The sequence below is a fragment of the Physeter macrocephalus genome, chromosome 20, assembly GCF_002837175.3.
Source record: "Physeter macrocephalus isolate SW-GA chromosome 20, ASM283717v5, whole genome shotgun sequence".
NCBI classification, from domain to species: Eukaryota; Metazoa; Chordata; class Mammalia; order Artiodactyla; family Physeteridae; genus Physeter; species Physeter macrocephalus.
In genome coordinates this window covers 21,177,626-21,195,426 of record NC_041233.1, presented here as the reverse complement: position 1 = coordinate 21,195,426, position 17,801 = coordinate 21,177,626, and the positions used below count along the sequence as shown (strand labels likewise).

Sequence of the window (17,801 nt, the reverse complement as noted above, 5' to 3'; positions counted from 1 at the left end):
GTGCCCCGCAACAGGAGAGGCCACAACAGTGAGACGCCCGCGTACCACAAAAAAAAAAAAAAAAAAAATCTGGCAAATTAAACAGTCATTCCAGCATCCAAATAATAAGAAGAAAAATAACAAAACTACTACTATCAATAATAACATTTTTATTTCAATACTGTTGCTCTTTTCAACAACCCAAAGAATTTTTATGCTTGAATTCTGCAATAAAGGGGATAGGATTTAAAACCTTTTTATCCACTCCATCCCAGGGTTCTTTACATGGCAACTTTTTATAATTCCCTTGCATGATTCCATGCCTCAAATCCAAATAAAGAGGTCAATCATTTGCAAAGGCACCAGATTCTGATCAATTTAACATCACACTAACAAAAAATGGCTGAAGAGCAAGAAAAGATAACATATTTTTCATATATAAGCAATGTCTTAAAAATAAAACAGCAATTTATATAGCTGTTCTTATTTTCTCCAAATCAAATCTCATTTCCTTGAAAATTAAAAACACAATGAGGTATCATCGTATTCCTGTTAGAATGGTCATCATCAAGAAGACAAAATATAACAAATGCTGCTGTGGAAGTGGAGAAAAGATAACCTTGTGCACTGCTGGTGGGATTGTCAATTGGTGCAGTCCACTATGGGAAACAGTGTGGAGGATCCTCAAAAAATTAACAATACAACTACCGCAGGATCCAGCAATTCCACTTCCGCATATATATCCAAAGGAAACAAAAACACTAAACAAAAACACTAATTCAGATATTTGCACCCCCACGTTCACAGCAGCATTATTTACAGTAGTCAAGACATGGAAACAACTTAAGTGTCCATCAACAGATGAATAAAAAAGTTATGGTATATATATGTATATCTATACCATATACATATGGAATATAATTCAGCCATGAAAAAAGAGGAAATCCTACCATTTGAGACAACATGGCTAGACCTTGAAGGCATTATGCTAAGTGAAATTAATCAGAGAAAGACAAATACTGTGTGATCTCACTTATATATGGAATCTAAAAAAAAAAAACCAATAACAACAAACAAAAAATTAAACTCATAGAAACAGAGATCAGACTTGTGGTTACCAGAAGCAGAGGGTGGGGGGAGGGAGAAATGAAGGAAGGTGGTCAAAAGATACAAACTTCCAGTTAAACAATAAGTACTATGGGTGTAATGTACAACATGATGACTATAGCTAACACTGCTACATGATAAAGTATAGGAAAGTTGTGAAGGGTAAAGTGCAAAAGTTCTCCTCACAAAGAGAGAACACTTTCTTTTTCTTTTCTTCTTTTATACCTACATGAGAAGATGGATATTAGCTGAAGCTATTGTGGCAATCAATTCACAACATATGTAAATCAAACCATCATGCTGTACGGCAAACTTATACAGTGATGTATGTCAATTATTTTTCAATAAAACTGGGGGGAAAAAAATCTCATTTCCTACCTGTGGAGGTGAACTCTGAATCACCAGGTCAACCTCAGGAATGTCCAAACCACGGGCAGCCACATTGGTTGCCACCAAAACTTTAAAACTACCCTCTCTGAAGCCTTTCAGCGTAATTTCTCTTTGTGACTGTGCAATATCACCATGTAAACACTGGGCATTCTATTTGAAAAAAAAAGGAAAAGTAAGTGTATAGCACATACTTGCAATTCATAGCACCAAACACCATACAGTCTGTGGTCTTTTTTGTTGCTGTTGTTTTTAAATCTTACCTTCTGATAATTATAAAAATACATGCTTATTGTTTTTAAAAAATCAAACATTACAGAAAAACATTTAACATAAAATGCAAAAGCTTCTCAATATCAGCCTCCTAATAATTAACTGCTAACAGTTTGGTGAATATTCCTCCACATATTATTTTTTAAATACATACACACACACAGACCCCTCACAAATCCTAGCATATAATTTTATGTATTCACCTATAAAAATGGGATTTTACTATATATGTACTGTTTTACAACCTGCTTTATAAATTTTTTTATCTTAGCCATTCTTCTACATCTATAGATATACATCTACTTAATTTTTAAAAACTATACATGATTTCTTCATACGGGTGAAGTATCTGCGTCCATGCCACACAGCTTGCAGGATCTTAGTTCCCCGACCAGGGATTGAACCTGGGCCCTGGCAGTGAAAGCGCCAAGTCCTAACCATCAGACCGCCAGGGAATTCCCAGTATCATTTATTTTAGCAGTACCCTACTGATGTGGGTAGGATCCAAACTTTCATCTTCAGAAGCAATGCTACAACGAATAACCTTGTACTTACAACTGCAGACCCCTTAGTATATTTCAGTAGGTTACATATCTAGAAGTTGAATTTCTGGGTCAAAAATTATAAACATTTAACATTTTAATAGCTATTCCTATTAAATTAAAACTGTATTATAAAAAGAAGTTGTAAACAAACAAACAAAAACCAGACTCACAGACATAAAGAACAGACTTGTGGTTGCCAAGGGGAAGGGGGTCTGGGGGAGGGATTGGGAGGTTGGGGTTAGTAGATGCAAACTATTTCATATAGAATGGATGGACAAAAAGGTCCTACTGTATAGCACAGGGAACTATATTCAATGTCCTAGGATAAACCAAAATGGAAAAGAATATAAAAAAGAACATATATACATGTATAACTGAGTCACTTTGCTGTACAGCAGAAATTAACACAATATTGTAAATCAACTATACTTCAATTTTAAAAAAAGAAATTGTGCCCATTTACTCTTCAACATTCTGTGAGTGTTTATTTCATCTTACCCCACCTATATATATATATATATATATATACCACCCACCTGTATACTATGAATCATTATAATCCTTGTAAATCTAATAGGCAAAAATGATTTCCCAATGTTATTCTAATTTACATTTCTGTAATTTTCAGTGAAGGTGAACCAATTTATGCTGGGTTGATCTTCCATGTATGCTGCAAATAATTTCCTAGTATTAAAAATAAATTTCCTAGTATTCTTAGCCACTATTAAAAATTAAAAGTTTATAACAAGGATTTAACTCCAACAGTATCTAAACTGCAGCATCTAAGCATAATGCATTCATGAGTGAATTCACTGAGCACTTGCTATGCTCCAGGTACTATGCCAGGTTCTGGAACACCATAAAGAAATGACCCTGGGACAGACAAGTTGACAAGTATTTTCAATACAGTATGATATGTGCTATAAGAAGGTGCAGGGTGCTATAGAAATACCTAAGAGGGGAACCTAACTCAATCTAGTTTGAAGGGAAGGCAGCACTGAAGCTGAGACCTGACAGATAATATGGAACTAGTAGTCAGGTTAAAAAAAAAAAAAAAGAAAAAAAAAAGGAGGAGGGGGCTTCCCTGGTGGCACAGTGGTTGAGAGTCCGCCTGCCGATGCAGGGGACACGGGTTCATGCCCCTGTCCGGGAAGATCCCACATGCTGCAGAGCGGCTAGGCCCGTGAGCCATGGCCGCTGAGCCTGTGCGTCCGGAGCCTGTGCTCCGGACGCGCAACAGGAGAGGCCACTACAGTGAGAGGCCCGCGTACCGGAAAAAAAAAAAAAAAAAAAAAGGAGGAGGTTAGGGAGTTCCAGGAAGAAGGAATATCACACATAATTAATGTTTCTGGGCAACTACAAATATTTGAGTATTGCTGAAGCACAGAGTTAAAAAGAGAAGTGGTGAGAGATGAGACTGAAAAGGAATATGAATTTTATCCTGAGGACAATATGGAACAATTGAATGATTGTAAGCAGAAAATTTTCATGAACATATTTGTATTCTAGAAGGAATATTCTGGCTACAATGTATAGAATATATTAGACAAGGGCAAGGCAAAGCTAGGGAGAGTCAGATAGCAGATTGTTGTAGAAATTCAGGAGAGATATCAGTGGCCTCATCAAGGCAGTGGCAATGACCATTTATTCATTTAACAAATATGTGGTAATCTACATCAGGTACTAGGGATAAAATGGCAAACAAAAATTAAAACTTTCTCTGTCCTCATCGTCTTAATACTCTGGTTGAGGAAATGGACATTAATCAAGTAATTAGGCACACAAATAACTTTAGCCAACAAGTGTAACTCAAGATGCATGGGTCTAAGAGGCAAAGGCTGTTTAGAAGAGGACAACCTGACCTAGTTTGGGGCAAGGAAGAATTTACAGAAAAGTACTCCGGACTGATATCTGAAGGATGGGAGCTGCTAGGCAAGACAGACTACAAGTTCAAGAGCCCTGTGGTGACAGGAAAAATAGGTATGGTGAGAGTGCAGAAATAAGGGGAAAGTGTGATAAGATGAGGCTGGAAAGGTAAGTAGGGGGTAGGCAGTAAATGAATTCGAGAACTATTAGCAGGAACTTCCCTGGTGGCGCAGTGGTTAAGAATCCACCTGCCAATGCAGGGGACACAGGTTCGATCCCTGGTCCAGGAAGATCCCACATGCCACGGAGCAACTAAGCCTGTGCACCACAACTACCGAAGCCCACACGCCCTAGAGCCCACGTGCCACAACTACTGAGCCCACGTGACGCAACTACTGAAGCCCACGCGCCTAGAGGCCATGCTCCACAACAAGAGAAGCCACCACAATGAGAAGCCCGCACACCACCACAAAGAGTAGCCCCTGCTTGCCGCAATTAGAGAAAGCCTGTGCACAGCAACAAAGACCCAACACAGCCAAAAAAAAGAAAAAAGAAAAAAATAAATACTAGTATATGAAATTGGGAGGACTTGGTGAAGGGAGTGGAAATGAGGTATAAGGGAAAGAACCATATATATGACTCCCAGATTTTGAGCTACTGCAACAGAAGTAGGGAAGAAATGGACCACTTTAAACCATAGGAAATAGAATCTAAAATACTTTGTAGTTACCTGGATGACAAAAGGAAGGAAGAGAAGTCAAGGGTGATATGTAGATTTCTGGCTCGAACTATGGGTATCGTTCAACAACAGGGAATGCTGGAGACAGAGTGGGTATAAGTGTATAAAAGAGAATGAACTCAATTTTAGGTACACAGTGGATTGGGGTGTCTGTGGCCAGTATGATAAAGACAAGTCTAGATTCTGGAGACAGAGCTAACCTGGAAAAAGATTTGGACATCATCAGCATATACACAATGACTGGAACCACAGGAGTGACTAGATATATTTATCTATACACATCTCTATACTTCTTTATTGACTGCTTACTATAAAAACACTATACTAAATACTTTAAATGATTTTATTTAAGTCTTAAAAGTATAAAAAAAATTTTAATACCACTTTTTAAAAAAGATTTATTATTTATTTATTTATTTATGGCTGTGTTGGGTCTTAGTTACAGTAGGCGGGATCTCTGTTGCAGCATGCAGGATCTTTCGTTGCAGCACACAGGCTTCTGTCTAGCTGTGGCATGCAGGTTTTTCTCTTCTCTAGTTGTAGCACGTGGGTTCCAGAGCGCGTGGGCTCTGTAGTTTGCGGTGTGCAGGCTCTCTAGTTGAGGCATGCGAGCTCAGTAACTGAGGTGCACGGGCTTAGGTGCCCCACAGCATGTGTGATATTAGTTCCCTGAGCAGGGATGGAACCTGTGTCCCCTGCACTGGAAGGTGAATTCTTTACCACTGGAACACCAGGGAAGTCCCTAATGCCACTTTTTAAGAAGGAAACATGGGCACTGAAATAGAAAGTTATCTGCCCAAGGTTATACAGCTAGTTAAGTAACATAACTGGGATTTAAATCCAGATGTGGGAGCTTCCCTGGTGGTCCAGCGGCTAAGACTCCGCGCTCCCAATGCAGGCGGCTCGGGTTCGATCCCTGGTCGGGGAACTAGATCCCGCATGCCGCAACTAAGAGTTCACATGCTACAACTAAAAAAGATCCTGCGTGCCACAGGTAAGACCCGGTGCAGCCAAATAAATAGATAAATATTTTAAAAAAAAAAAAGTTAAAAGAAAAACAAAATCTTGATCTGTCAGACTCCAAACAGCAACTAATCGCTATGCTCAGAAAGAATATGTTAAGTGAGAAGAAACAATTACAGAGGTTAGAACTGTGAGGAATGCCAATATCTAAAGTACAAGTAACAGACTTCCCTCGTGGTGCAGTGGTTAAGAATCTACCTGCCAATGCAAGGGACACAGGTTCGAGCCCTGGTCCAGGAAGATCCCACATGCTGTGAAGCAACTAAGCCCTTGCGCCCTTGTGCTCTAGAGCCCACGAGCCACAACTACTGAAGCCCGTGTGCCACAACTACTGATGCCCACGCGCCTAGAGCCCATGCTCCGCAACGAGAGAAGCCACCACAATGAGAAGCCCGCGCACCGCAACGAAGAGTAGCCCCGCTCTCAGCAACTAGAGAAAACCTGCGTGCACAGCAAAGACCCAATGTAGACAAAAATTAAATAAATGAATAAATTTATAAAAACAAACAAAAGAAAAAAACAATAGCTCTGCAAGACAGCTGCTGCTGAGTGTTCTAAAGCAAAGAAAGGAAAGGTGAATTAACTACTCTTCAACATTCTTTCACTATTTAGACTCTCTGTTTTTACTGGATACAAAGCTACAGTTACAATTAGTTAAAATGACACTGGAGAAGATGGTGGCTGCATTGTCTTTGAATCTCCAGTTCTCACATAAAAACAAACAGGGCGAGATTTCCCTGGTGGCGCAGTTGTTAAGAATCCACCTGCCAAGGCAGGGGACACGGTTGGAGCCCTGGTCTGGGAAGATCCCACATGCCGCAGAGCAACTAAGCCTGTGAGCCACGACTACTGAGCCTGCACTCTAGAGCACACAAGACACAACTACTGAGCCCACATGCCACAACTACGGAAGCCCGTGCACCTAGGGCCTGTGGTCTGCAACAAGAGAAGCCACTGCAATGAGAAGCCTGCACACCGCAATGAAGAATACCCCTTGCTCACCACAACTAGGGAAAGCCCACACGCAGCAACGAAGACCCAACGCAGCCAAAAATAAATAAATAAATTTATTTTTTAAAAAAATGAAGTAGAAACAAAGGACAAAGACTTTTCATAAATGAAGAATATATTGGAAGAAAGACAAGACTGATTAAACACAACAGATAATGCCTTAATTTTGAAATTTTTAAAATTTTGAGAATTGAAATAAAGAAAAAGATAAAGATTTGAGATAAAGAGACAAAGGATAGAGGAAAAAAGAGCCAACATACATACAACAAGAGTCCCTAAAGAAAAAAACCAAAGCAATCAGACAAACCAAATACCAATAAATTAGGATTCAAGAAAATTTTGCTGAAATTAAAAAATACATATATTTGAAACTACAAATTGTGTACACTGTGTACTCAGAAGAACACCACCAAAATGTATTCTAGTAAAACTACTGATTTTTAAAGAAAAAGGAAAAAAGCTTTTGTATTCAGGCAAAAAACCAAATCACTTATAAGGGGAAAAAAAAAATCAGACTGGCATCAGACTTTTTATTATAGTATGCTTTATTCCAATGGAAAACATATTTAAGATACTGAAGGAAAGAAAATGTGAACCAAGAATGTTATATCCATCCAAAATGATTTTTAAGGTATAAAGTTACAAACAAGCTATTATCAATAGTGAATATTGTTTCCATGAGCCCTTCCTTGGGAATCTTCTAGATAATAAGTGACAGACAACAAAAAAAAACTGGAGAGACATTGACACAAGGACCAAGGGTGTTATTATCAATGAATGTTAACATCACAAAAAGAGAAAGAACTACACATTATATACCTCCTGATGGAAGTGCACCACTGCCTATGAAATAATTTTGCCACAAACAGACAAATCTGAATTTATAGGAAATACAGAAAACAGAAGAGCATGTTAAATGATATCACAGGGAAGCAATACTCTAGATTATGAAAACTTGGTTTCTTAAACAATAATAAAAAGAACTACAAGAAAAAAACAGATGGAAGAATCCAAATATTGAAGAGACTTAATGAAATCACACAACATAAGACTCTTATTTGGATCCAGGTTCCAAAAAACAAACTACAGAAGAGAAAACAGAGCATGTATGAAGCAATTGAGAATCTGAAGACTAATTTATATTTGAAGATATTAATTACTATTAATTTTTTAGATGTCATAACAGTATTGTGAGTGTTTTTGTTTGGTTGGTTTTTTATTTATTTATTATTCACTTTTGGTTGCATTGGGTCTTCTTTGCTCTGCACGGGCTTTCTCTAGTTGCGGCGAGTGGGGCTACTCTTCGCTGCGGTGTGCGGGCCTCTCACTGCAGTGGCCTCTCCCGTTGTGGAGCATTGGCTCTAGATGCATGGGCCTCAGTAGCTGTAGCACGCGGGCCCAGCAGCTGTGGCTCGCGGACTCTAGAGCGCAGGCTCAGCGGCTGTGGCGCACGGGCTTAGGTGCTCCGCGGCATGTGGGATCTTCCTGAAGCAGGGCTTGAACCCTTGTACCCTGCACTGGCAGGCAGGTTCCCAACCTCTGTGCCACCAGGGAAGCCCGTATTGTGAGTTTTTTAAAAAATAACCCTTTCCTGGCCTTGCCTGGAAGTCCAGTGGTTAAGACCCCATGCTTCCACTACAGGGGGCACGGGTTCGAACCCTGGTTGGGGAACCAAGATCCCACATGCCACATGGCGCAGCCAAAAGAATAAATTTTAAAAAACAATAATAATCCTTTTCCACTAGAGATATGTACCCAAATATTTATGGGCGTGATAACATGTTATCTAAGGTTTGCATCAGAATAATTTCAGGAGCAAGAAGTGAATGGGCATTTGGATGAAATAAGATAATTGTTGCAGCTGGAAAACGAACACATCATTACACTGTCAAGTTCTGTGCATGCCTTGTACAAGTTTGAAATCTTCTACTATAAAAAGTTAACAGGGCTTCCCTGGTGGTGCAGTGGTTGAGAGTCCGCCTGACGATGCAGGGGACACGGCTTCGTGCCCTGGTCTGGGAAGATCCCACATGCCGCAGAGCTGCTGGGCCTGTGAGCCATGGCCACTGAGCCTGCATGTCCAGAGCCTGCGTGTCCAGACCCTGTGCTCCGCAAGGGGAGAGGCCACAGCAGTGAGAGGTCCGCGTACCGCAAAAAAAAAAAAAAAAAGTTAACAGAGGGCTTCCCTGGTGGCGCAGTGGTTGAGAGTCCGCCTGCCAATGCAGGGTATGAGGGTTCATGCCCCGGTCCGGGAGGATCCCACAGGCTGGGCCCGTGAGCCATGGCCGCTGGGCCTGTGCGTCCGGAGCCTGTGCTCCGCAACGGGAGAGGCCATGGCAGTGAGAGGCCCGCGTACCGCAAAAAAAAAAAAACAACAACAACAACAAAAAACACATGGATTTAGTGTTCTGATCCATTCATTCAATAAATATTTGCGATTCTTCTTATACACAACTCTAAAATATTACCCACTCTTACCCATAGAAACTCATTTTGTTTCACTCTTTGTATTTTCAAGACCACATTTGCAAAGTTTTAAGAAAACTTCTGATGAAAATGGATAGAATTCTATCCTGACTTAACAGATCATGAGAGGCTGGCTATAAATTCTTTCTGAATGAGACTCAATTCCAAGAATGACTATCAAACCTAGTCCACAAAGGACATGATTTTTTTTTGCTCAGTGATTCATACCTATAATCTCAATTAGAGAAAGCATGAAAAAAGACTTACCTGTTTTATGTGTGGATTCATGGCCATTTCAGTTACATTCTTTTTGGTCTCACAGAAGATAATAGCCCTCCCTTCAGACCCACTGTAGACTTGAAGGACATCTCCAATAACTGCTGGCCTCTGAGACCAATGGCACTGGATGGCCAGATGCTTTGAAGAAAGAAAATATCAAATATCTGCTTCATTAAAATCATTGAAAAAGATTTCTCTTGTACATTTTTTTTTTCTATTTGTTCAAGAATTGGCCTTCCTGGAAGACAATAAGACAACGATTCTCCTCAACCCCATTTGAAAAACAGCAATCAGTAGGTGAAAGGATAAGCAAATTGTAGTATACTTATACAGTGGAATACTGTTCAGTGATTAAAAAGAACCAACTACTGATCCATGCAACAATATGGATGAATCTCAAAACATATGCTGGGTGAATGAAGCCTTACAGAAAAAGAGTATACACAAAATGATTCCGTTTGTCTGAAGCTCTAATACAGGCAAAACTAATCTATAATCTATGATGGAAAAAAAGCAGAACAGTAGTTGCCTCTGAACGGGGACTGGGCAGGGGCACGGGGGAACTTTCCGTGATCATGGTAATATTCTTTGTTTTGATAGGGGTTTGGGTTACACACATGTATGAATTTGTCAAAACGAAGCAAATGTACACTTAAAATTCTGCATTCTGTTGTATGTAAATCTTATCGCAAAAATTGTAAATATTAGGTGGATGAACCTTGAAAACATGCTACACGAAAGAAGCCCGACACAAAAAAGCCACATGTTGTAATGATTACATTTATATGAAATAACCAGAAGAGGTAAATCCATAGAGACAGAAAGCAGATTGATGGTTGCCAGGGGCTAGGAGAAGTGGGGAATAGGGAGTAAATGCTTAATAGTTACAGGATTTCCTTTTCAGGTAATGAAGCGTTTTGGAAGTAGATAGAAGCAATGGTTGTATAACACTGTGAATGTACTAAACGACACTGAATGGTACACTTCAAAGTGGTTAATTTTAGTTATATGAACTTTACTTCAATAAAAAAATTGTAAATATTGAACTCTAGCTAAAGATATGCACACTAAAATACTTATGGGGAATTATACTGATTTCTGCAATTTGAAATAAATTAAAAAATCAGATGGATATAGGGATGAGTAGATATGCAATAAAGCAAATACAGCAAAATATTAATGGCAGAATCTAGCTGGTGGGTATATGCGTGTTCAATGTAAAATTCTCTCAACTTTTCAGCCTGTTTGAAACCTTCATGATAAAATGTTGGGGAAAAAATATACTGTAACATTTTAAGTCTGTGCATTTTAACATATTATACCTCAATAACATTGTTTAAAACAATTAATTACATAACACATGGAAAAAAGAGATAAGCACAAAGAAGAAAACTAAGAATCATTTGTACCAGGTAAGTCAAAGTCTTGCTTCTTCCTCCCTACCTCTCAAAAATAAAAATAAAAAAGATCCTGAATCTGATCAAGCCTCACAATCTACCATCAACTCACAGGAAAATGAAAGCAGAGGAACATGTTAACTAACATCACAGGGTTGCAAATCAGCAAAATTGAGACTATGGGAAACTTGTAAGACAAATTATCAGTTCTTTTCAATAAAAATTGCAAAGAAAAAAAGGGACAGAGGAACCTGTGTTTTAAAGGATTTAACAGAGGAATGGATAAAGAAGACGTGGGGTATACATAAAATGGAATATTACTCAGCCATCAATAAGAAAATGAAACCTTGCCATTTTCGACTACATGGATGAATCTAGAAAGTAAGTCAGACAGAGAAAGACAAATACTGTATGAGCTCACTTATATGTGGAATCCTAAAAAACAAAACAAAACAAAATGAAAACAGACACACAGAGTACAAAATGGTGGTTGCCAAAGTGTGGGTGGGGGAGGTGGGGACCCAAAACAGGTAAAGGGGATTGATAGGTACAAACTTCTAGTTATAAAATACGCCACGGGGATGCAATATACAGCATAAGGAATACGGTCAAAAATATTTCAACAACTTTGTATGGGAACAGATGGTTAATAGACTTATTGTGGTGATCATTTCACAATATATGCAAATATCAAATCACTATGCAGTACACCTGAAACAAAATAGTGTACATCAACTATATTTCAATTTTTAAAAAAGATGGTGAATAAACGTTCAACACATGGATAAAAAAAGACTTAAGACATATAAATTAGTAGCAATATAAGGATCTTACTTGAATCCATATTCAAACAACCTATTTACAAAAAAAGACAACTAGGGTAATGTGAACACTAGGTATTTAAAGATATTAAAAAATTGGGGTTTTTTATACTATGATGGTAATTTTGTGGTTTTTTGTTTGTTTTTAAAGAGGCCTTATTCTTTTAAAAACATATATAATTATACAAAAATGAAATGATGACTGGACTGCTTCAAATGTAGAGATTAAAGAATGTATAGGGGTATAGAAAATATCAGTGTTAAAGCCTGGTGATGGGTACATCAGATCCTTTGTACTATTCAACTTTTTTTTTTTTTTGGCGGTACGGGGCCTCTCACCGTTGGGGCCTCTCCCGTCGCGGAGCACAGGCTCCGGATGCGCAGGCTCAGCGGCCATGGCTCACGGGGCCTAGCCGTTCCGCGGCATGTGGGATCTTCCCGGACCGGGGCACAAACCCGTGTCCCCTGCGTCGGCACTGTGCCACCAGGGAAGCCCCTATTCAACTTTTGTACATGTTTGAAAATGTCCTTAATAAACTTTTCTCTTTTCTTTTTTTAATTTATTTTGGCTGCACTAGGTCTTAGTTGCAGCATGAGGGCTCTTCGTTGTGGCATGCGGGCTCTTGGTTGCTGCATGCATGTGGGATCTAGTTCCCTGACCAGGGATCGAACCCAAGCCCCCTGCATTGGGAGTGCACAGTCTTACCCACCGGACTACCAGGGAAGTCCCATTAATAAGCTTTTCTTCACTGATACATTTTATGTTCTTAATGTAAAACTTTCAGCCATTACAAAATATACAAAGCTTCCTTTGACCATCCCATACTATAAAAGTCCTCTTTCCCAGAAGTAATCATTATTATTAGTTTGATGTTTATCCTTCCCACCTATCTTTGTACATAAATACCTAAAGAATCCATTTAGGATTATTTGTGTATTTTTTTAAATAGTATGATTTGGTACTTATCATTTTATAATCTGGTTTTTATCAAATTCATTCTTTTTAACCATTGCATTGTATTTATAGATTATACTCTTGTTCACCTGGACTATTTTTATTTACATACACATATATGTATATCTGTCAAATGTAAAAGTGACATATATGGTACATACCTGTCAAAATAATGCAAATATCACCTTTAATTCTTTAAAAAAAATACTAAAGGTTTAAATTTTCATGGAGTCAAAATTATAAACCTTTTCCTTTATGGTGCCTTCTTCTGTCTTTACGTTTAGAAAAGCCTTCTCTTTCCTCAAATCAAAGAACTGTTTACCTACAATCTGCTGTAAATTATTTTATGGCTTAATTTTTTTTAATCTTTGGGAATATTTTTGGGATACAGTATGAAATAAGGATCTTTTTCCACCTAAGCTTTAACAAATTATCCCAATACCAGCAAATTGGGATGAATTATTTTGTTTTTCACCTTCTACATACTTTAAGTCTGTCTCTATGGATGCCTGTATGTCTCCTGTTAGGACTTGCCTGTTCACAAACTTTCTTCCCCCTATTTATTTTACTCTGCTCCTGAGTCTCAGACTATAGAAATACATAGGTATCTTATTGACTAAGGGCAAAAAAGAGATATTTGGCCTGAACTGGTACCCAAAACGTAAGTTTAGCTTCAACAAATTTCAAAATATCAACTAAAAGCTAAAATCTATCACACTGGAAAGCTACTTACTTCCACAGTAGTTGCAGCCTTTTGAGTCATTTTCCCAACAAGGTCAACCTGTTCATATCTGGATTTCATGTATTTTTTTGCAACTTTGTATACCCACTGTGGGCAAGTTGCAGAAAAAAGTAAAGTCTGAGGATTGTCTTCAGAATCTTAAATAAACAAAAAGAATTCAAATGCTTTCTTAATTTCTTAATATCCCACAATGTAGTCAGCTCTTAAAAATCCCCCCAAACTTCAAAGAAATAATGAAAAATTCAAAACTTGGGGTGAATTTTGAACATATAAACTTTACTGAAAGTATCAAAACTTTCAACTTTCAAAACTGAGGGAAAATATCAATATGAAGAAAACTGAACCTAGAAGGAAGATGAGAATTTAAGAAGCAACAATGAGCAAAGAAATCAGTAAAATGAGTTAGTAAAACTACTTACTATAAAATAATACATGGAAGAAAGCAAAGAAAGCTAAGAAAATGGTTAAAGTATGCTATTGTACTTTCTTGTTCAGGAAGAAAACAGATACCAAATACCTTTAGTTTTGTTAGAACACTGGTGACAATGTATTAAAAATCATAAAATAAAAAATTCATAAGCTTTTAGATAAGAAAAGAATTGCTAATGTGCTTATTTTGAATTAGGATATACCAGTTTTGTAGGATTCGTGGATAATATCTTCAACTTGTTCAGCAAAACCTAAATCTAACATTTGATCCACTTCATCAAGCACAACGTGGCGCAGTTTAGAAAGATCTAATCGGCCGCTCTGCAGATGATCTTTGATACGACCAGGGGTCCCAACTAAGATGTCAATACCATTTCGAATATGATTAACTGTGAGAGGAGAGAAATATCAATAATATGTAAAAATTCAAATGTAGATTTTAGATTTGAGTAGCAAATAGATCTTTGTGCTGTCATCATACACATTTACTCACTTTGGCTTTGATATGATGTTCCACCATAAAAACACGCCACACTGAGTTTCTTAGTTATATCTTTGAAGTCTTTGGCTACTTGGTTTGCCAGTTCCCTTGTAGGAGCCAAAACAAGTACCTGAGCAAAAGGTTTAAAAAACAAAAAGGTAAGTTTCTGTAGACCTCTAAGTTCAAACTGAGAAGACTATTTTTTAAGGTGCATTTAAAACTAAGAATCTCGGGCTTCCCTGGTGGCACAGTGGTTGAGAGTCTGCCTGCCGATGCAGGGGACACGGGTTCGTGCCCCGGTCCGGGAAGATCCCACATCTCACATGCCGCGGAGCGGCTGGGCCAGTGAGCCATGGCCGCTGAGCCTGCGCGTCCGGAGCCTGTGCTCTGCAGTGGGAGAGGCCACAACAGTGATAGGCCCGTGTAGCGCAAAAAAACAAAAAAACAAAACAAAAAAAACCCTAGGAATCTCATCATTAATGTCATAGTATTTAAAGACAGAGCACAAATAACAACAACAAGAACAGCTTATGTTTATTATATCCTCCCTTACTTCCTTAAGGTCTCTTTTCAAAAGTCACTTTCTCAATGAGGTTCCTAACCCTCTTTTCATATCCTCCCAACCGTGCTTAACTGTTTCTCCTTAGCACTTACACCATGTAAAATATTTATATTCTACTGATTTGCTCATTGTCTGTCTCACCCACTAAAATGTAAGCTCCACGAAGACAGGGATTTATGTCAGTTTGAGTTACTATTCAATATATTCCCTGAACTTCAAACAGTGCCTAGCACAGAATAGATACTCAAAAAATATTTGTTGAATGAGTGAATGAATAAATGAATGCCCAATATGTGCCACTTTTTAAAAAGAAATATTTCAATTTATTTGTTAAGTAGAATATGAAACCGAATTTGTAGCTAGTACCAGAGAATGGACTTAACTGTTTGGTGTTTAATGAGAGCAGCTTCTTCTACACAGGATCCCAAGAGACTTACTGAAAAAGGGGCAAAGCCCCTTATTAAGCAAATAAAACTCATGTTTCAAACAGGTTATACAAAAATTGATTTACCTCTATTTCTCTTGTTTTCATATTTAGAAAGGGCAGATTTAACAAAAAGTAGCCATAAACTTTCTATGTACAATGCCAATTATAATTCTGCAAACAATAGTGCTTTACATGAATTATTTAATTTGATCCTCACAAAAACCCAATGAGGCGGCATTATTTTCCCAATTTTACAAATGAGGAACATGAGTCTTAGAGAAGTTGAGTCTTGCCCAAGATCAAGTAGCTAGAAGTGGTGGAGCTGGAATCTCCAGTAATGTCCTTCCAGCATAAAAGCTTTTTAAAGGCAGTGTTGGGACTGTATCCTATTTCTATTACTTTCAGACTTCCTAATTTCACCGTAGAAACAGAACACTCTAAAAAAAGATTTGTCCTGTTCCAAGACCACTATTATTTAATTACATTCATATATGTGAATTTACTTTCACACTGTAATAATATTTAGGAGTCTCAAAGAACAAATTACTTTTAGCCACATATCTGTTCAAATTTTGATACTGATTCTTTCTTTTTCTTGGCCACGCTGCGCGGCATGCGGGATCTTAGTTCCACAACCAGGGATGGAACCCGTGCCCCCTGCAGTGGAAGTGTGGAGTCTTAACAACTGGACTGCCAGGGAAGTCCCAATACTGATTTTTTTCTTCTTCATGTTTATGAACCTGAAAGTGAACATAGGTTCTAAAACGGTCAAATTTTAGGCTAAAATTTCACTAGGTCCTCTCTGTTCTTTACTACTGATAAATTAAGACAGATCTCCAGTACTCCAACAACACAAGGAGTAGCAGTATCATTTCTATAATACTCTTAAAGTCAATCAGTAAAATAAATATTATTTACTGAATGACCAAATAAATAAATACCTCTTCAGCAAAATCACTCTTTAAAAGCAAAGGTCAGGGGCTTCCCTGGTGGCGCAGTGGTTGAGAGTCCGCCTGCTGATGCAGGGGACGCGGGTTCACGCCCCAGTCCGGGAGGATCCCACATGCTGCGGAGCGGCTGGGCCCGTGGGCCATGGCCGCTGAGCCTGCGCATCTGGAGCCTGTGCTCCGCAACGGGAGAGGCCACAGCAGTGAGGGGCCCGTGTACCACCAAAAAAAAAAAAAAAAAAAAAAAGCAAAGGTCAGAACTGAAAAAAGAGAAGAAAAAGGTCACTTAATATACTAACTGTAAATACTCCTAAAATTAGATATGCTGGCTTCATAATATAGTTATCAAAGACATCTATGGATCCATACACATTACATTCATATGCAATAACTCACTTTAGCTTTACTTGAGATTTATCTTAAAAATCAAATTTTTGCTTTAGGAACCAAATTTTTACTTTATGCCCCAGGACTGACTAACTTTTCTATCTTTGGGGTACTTGAACTTAAGACCAGTATATTGTGGTTTGTTGTTGGTTTTTTTTTTTGGTCACGCTGTGCAGCTTGCAGGATCTTAGTTCCCAGATTCAACCCCTGCTTGGAGATTGAACCCGGGCCACAGCAGTGAAAGCGCTGAGTCCTAACCACTGGACCACCAGGGCATTCCCAAGACCAGTATACTCTTTCTTTCTCTTTCCATTAGAGTAATGTTTAAACCTTTTACTCCCTATAATGGTTACCTTTGGTGAGCGGCTTTTTTTAATTGTCTCTTGATTTCTTTGGAGTCTTTCAATCAAGGGGATGGCAAAAGAGAATGTCTTTCCTGTTCCTGTCCGCGCTTGAGCAATTAAATCTTTTCCTTCATATACAGGACCAAAAGTCTTAACTTGAATAGGAAAGAGATATGTTACCCCTCGACCTGTAAAATGAGATTTCATTGAAATATTTACTTAAGACCAGCAATAGGAAAAAATACATTTACTTGAAAATAACATTCCTGATTCATCAATGTGTGCCTAAAGATACATCACCTAACAACATTTACAGTTATTCCTACCCCAAAGAGGAATTATTTAAAAATTGGTCTGAGGGACTTCCCTGGTGGCGCAGTGGTTAAGAATCCGCCTGCCAATGCAGGGGACACGGGTTCGAGCCCTGGTCTGGGAAGATCCCACATGCTGCGGAGCAACTAAGCCTGTGCGCCACAACTACTGAGCCTGCGCTCTAGAGCCCACAAGCCACAACCACTGAAGCCCACGCACCTAGAGCCCGTGCTCTGCAACTAGAGAAGCCACCGCAATGAGAAGCCAGCACACCCGCACACATCAACGAAGACTCAACACAGCCAAAAATAAATAAATAAAT

At 38.6% G+C, this 17,801-nt stretch overlaps 1 protein-coding gene across 4 annotated transcripts in view; it reads right to left on the bottom strand.

Annotated features, from left to right (window-relative positions):
- The window catches only part of DDX50 (DExD-box helicase 50), a 33,726-nt gene that overhangs the window by 8,729 nt on the left and 7,196 nt on the right, over positions 1-17,801 (bottom strand). For all 4 annotated transcript variants that reach the window (XM_055081053.1, XM_007121043.4, XM_028481548.2 and 1 more), the window contains exons 4-9: positions 17,177-17,355; positions 14,513-14,630; positions 14,223-14,408; positions 13,582-13,727; positions 9,664-9,813; positions 1,465-1,626 (exon numbers count right to left, since the gene is read on the bottom strand). In XM_055081053.1, coding sequence (XP_054937028.1) covers positions 1,465-1,626; positions 9,664-9,813; positions 13,582-13,727; positions 14,223-14,408; positions 14,513-14,630; positions 17,177-17,355 — 941 coding nt within the window. The remainder of the gene's footprint in view (positions 1-1,464; positions 1,627-9,663; positions 9,814-13,581; positions 13,728-14,222; positions 14,409-14,512; positions 14,631-17,176; positions 17,356-17,801) is intronic.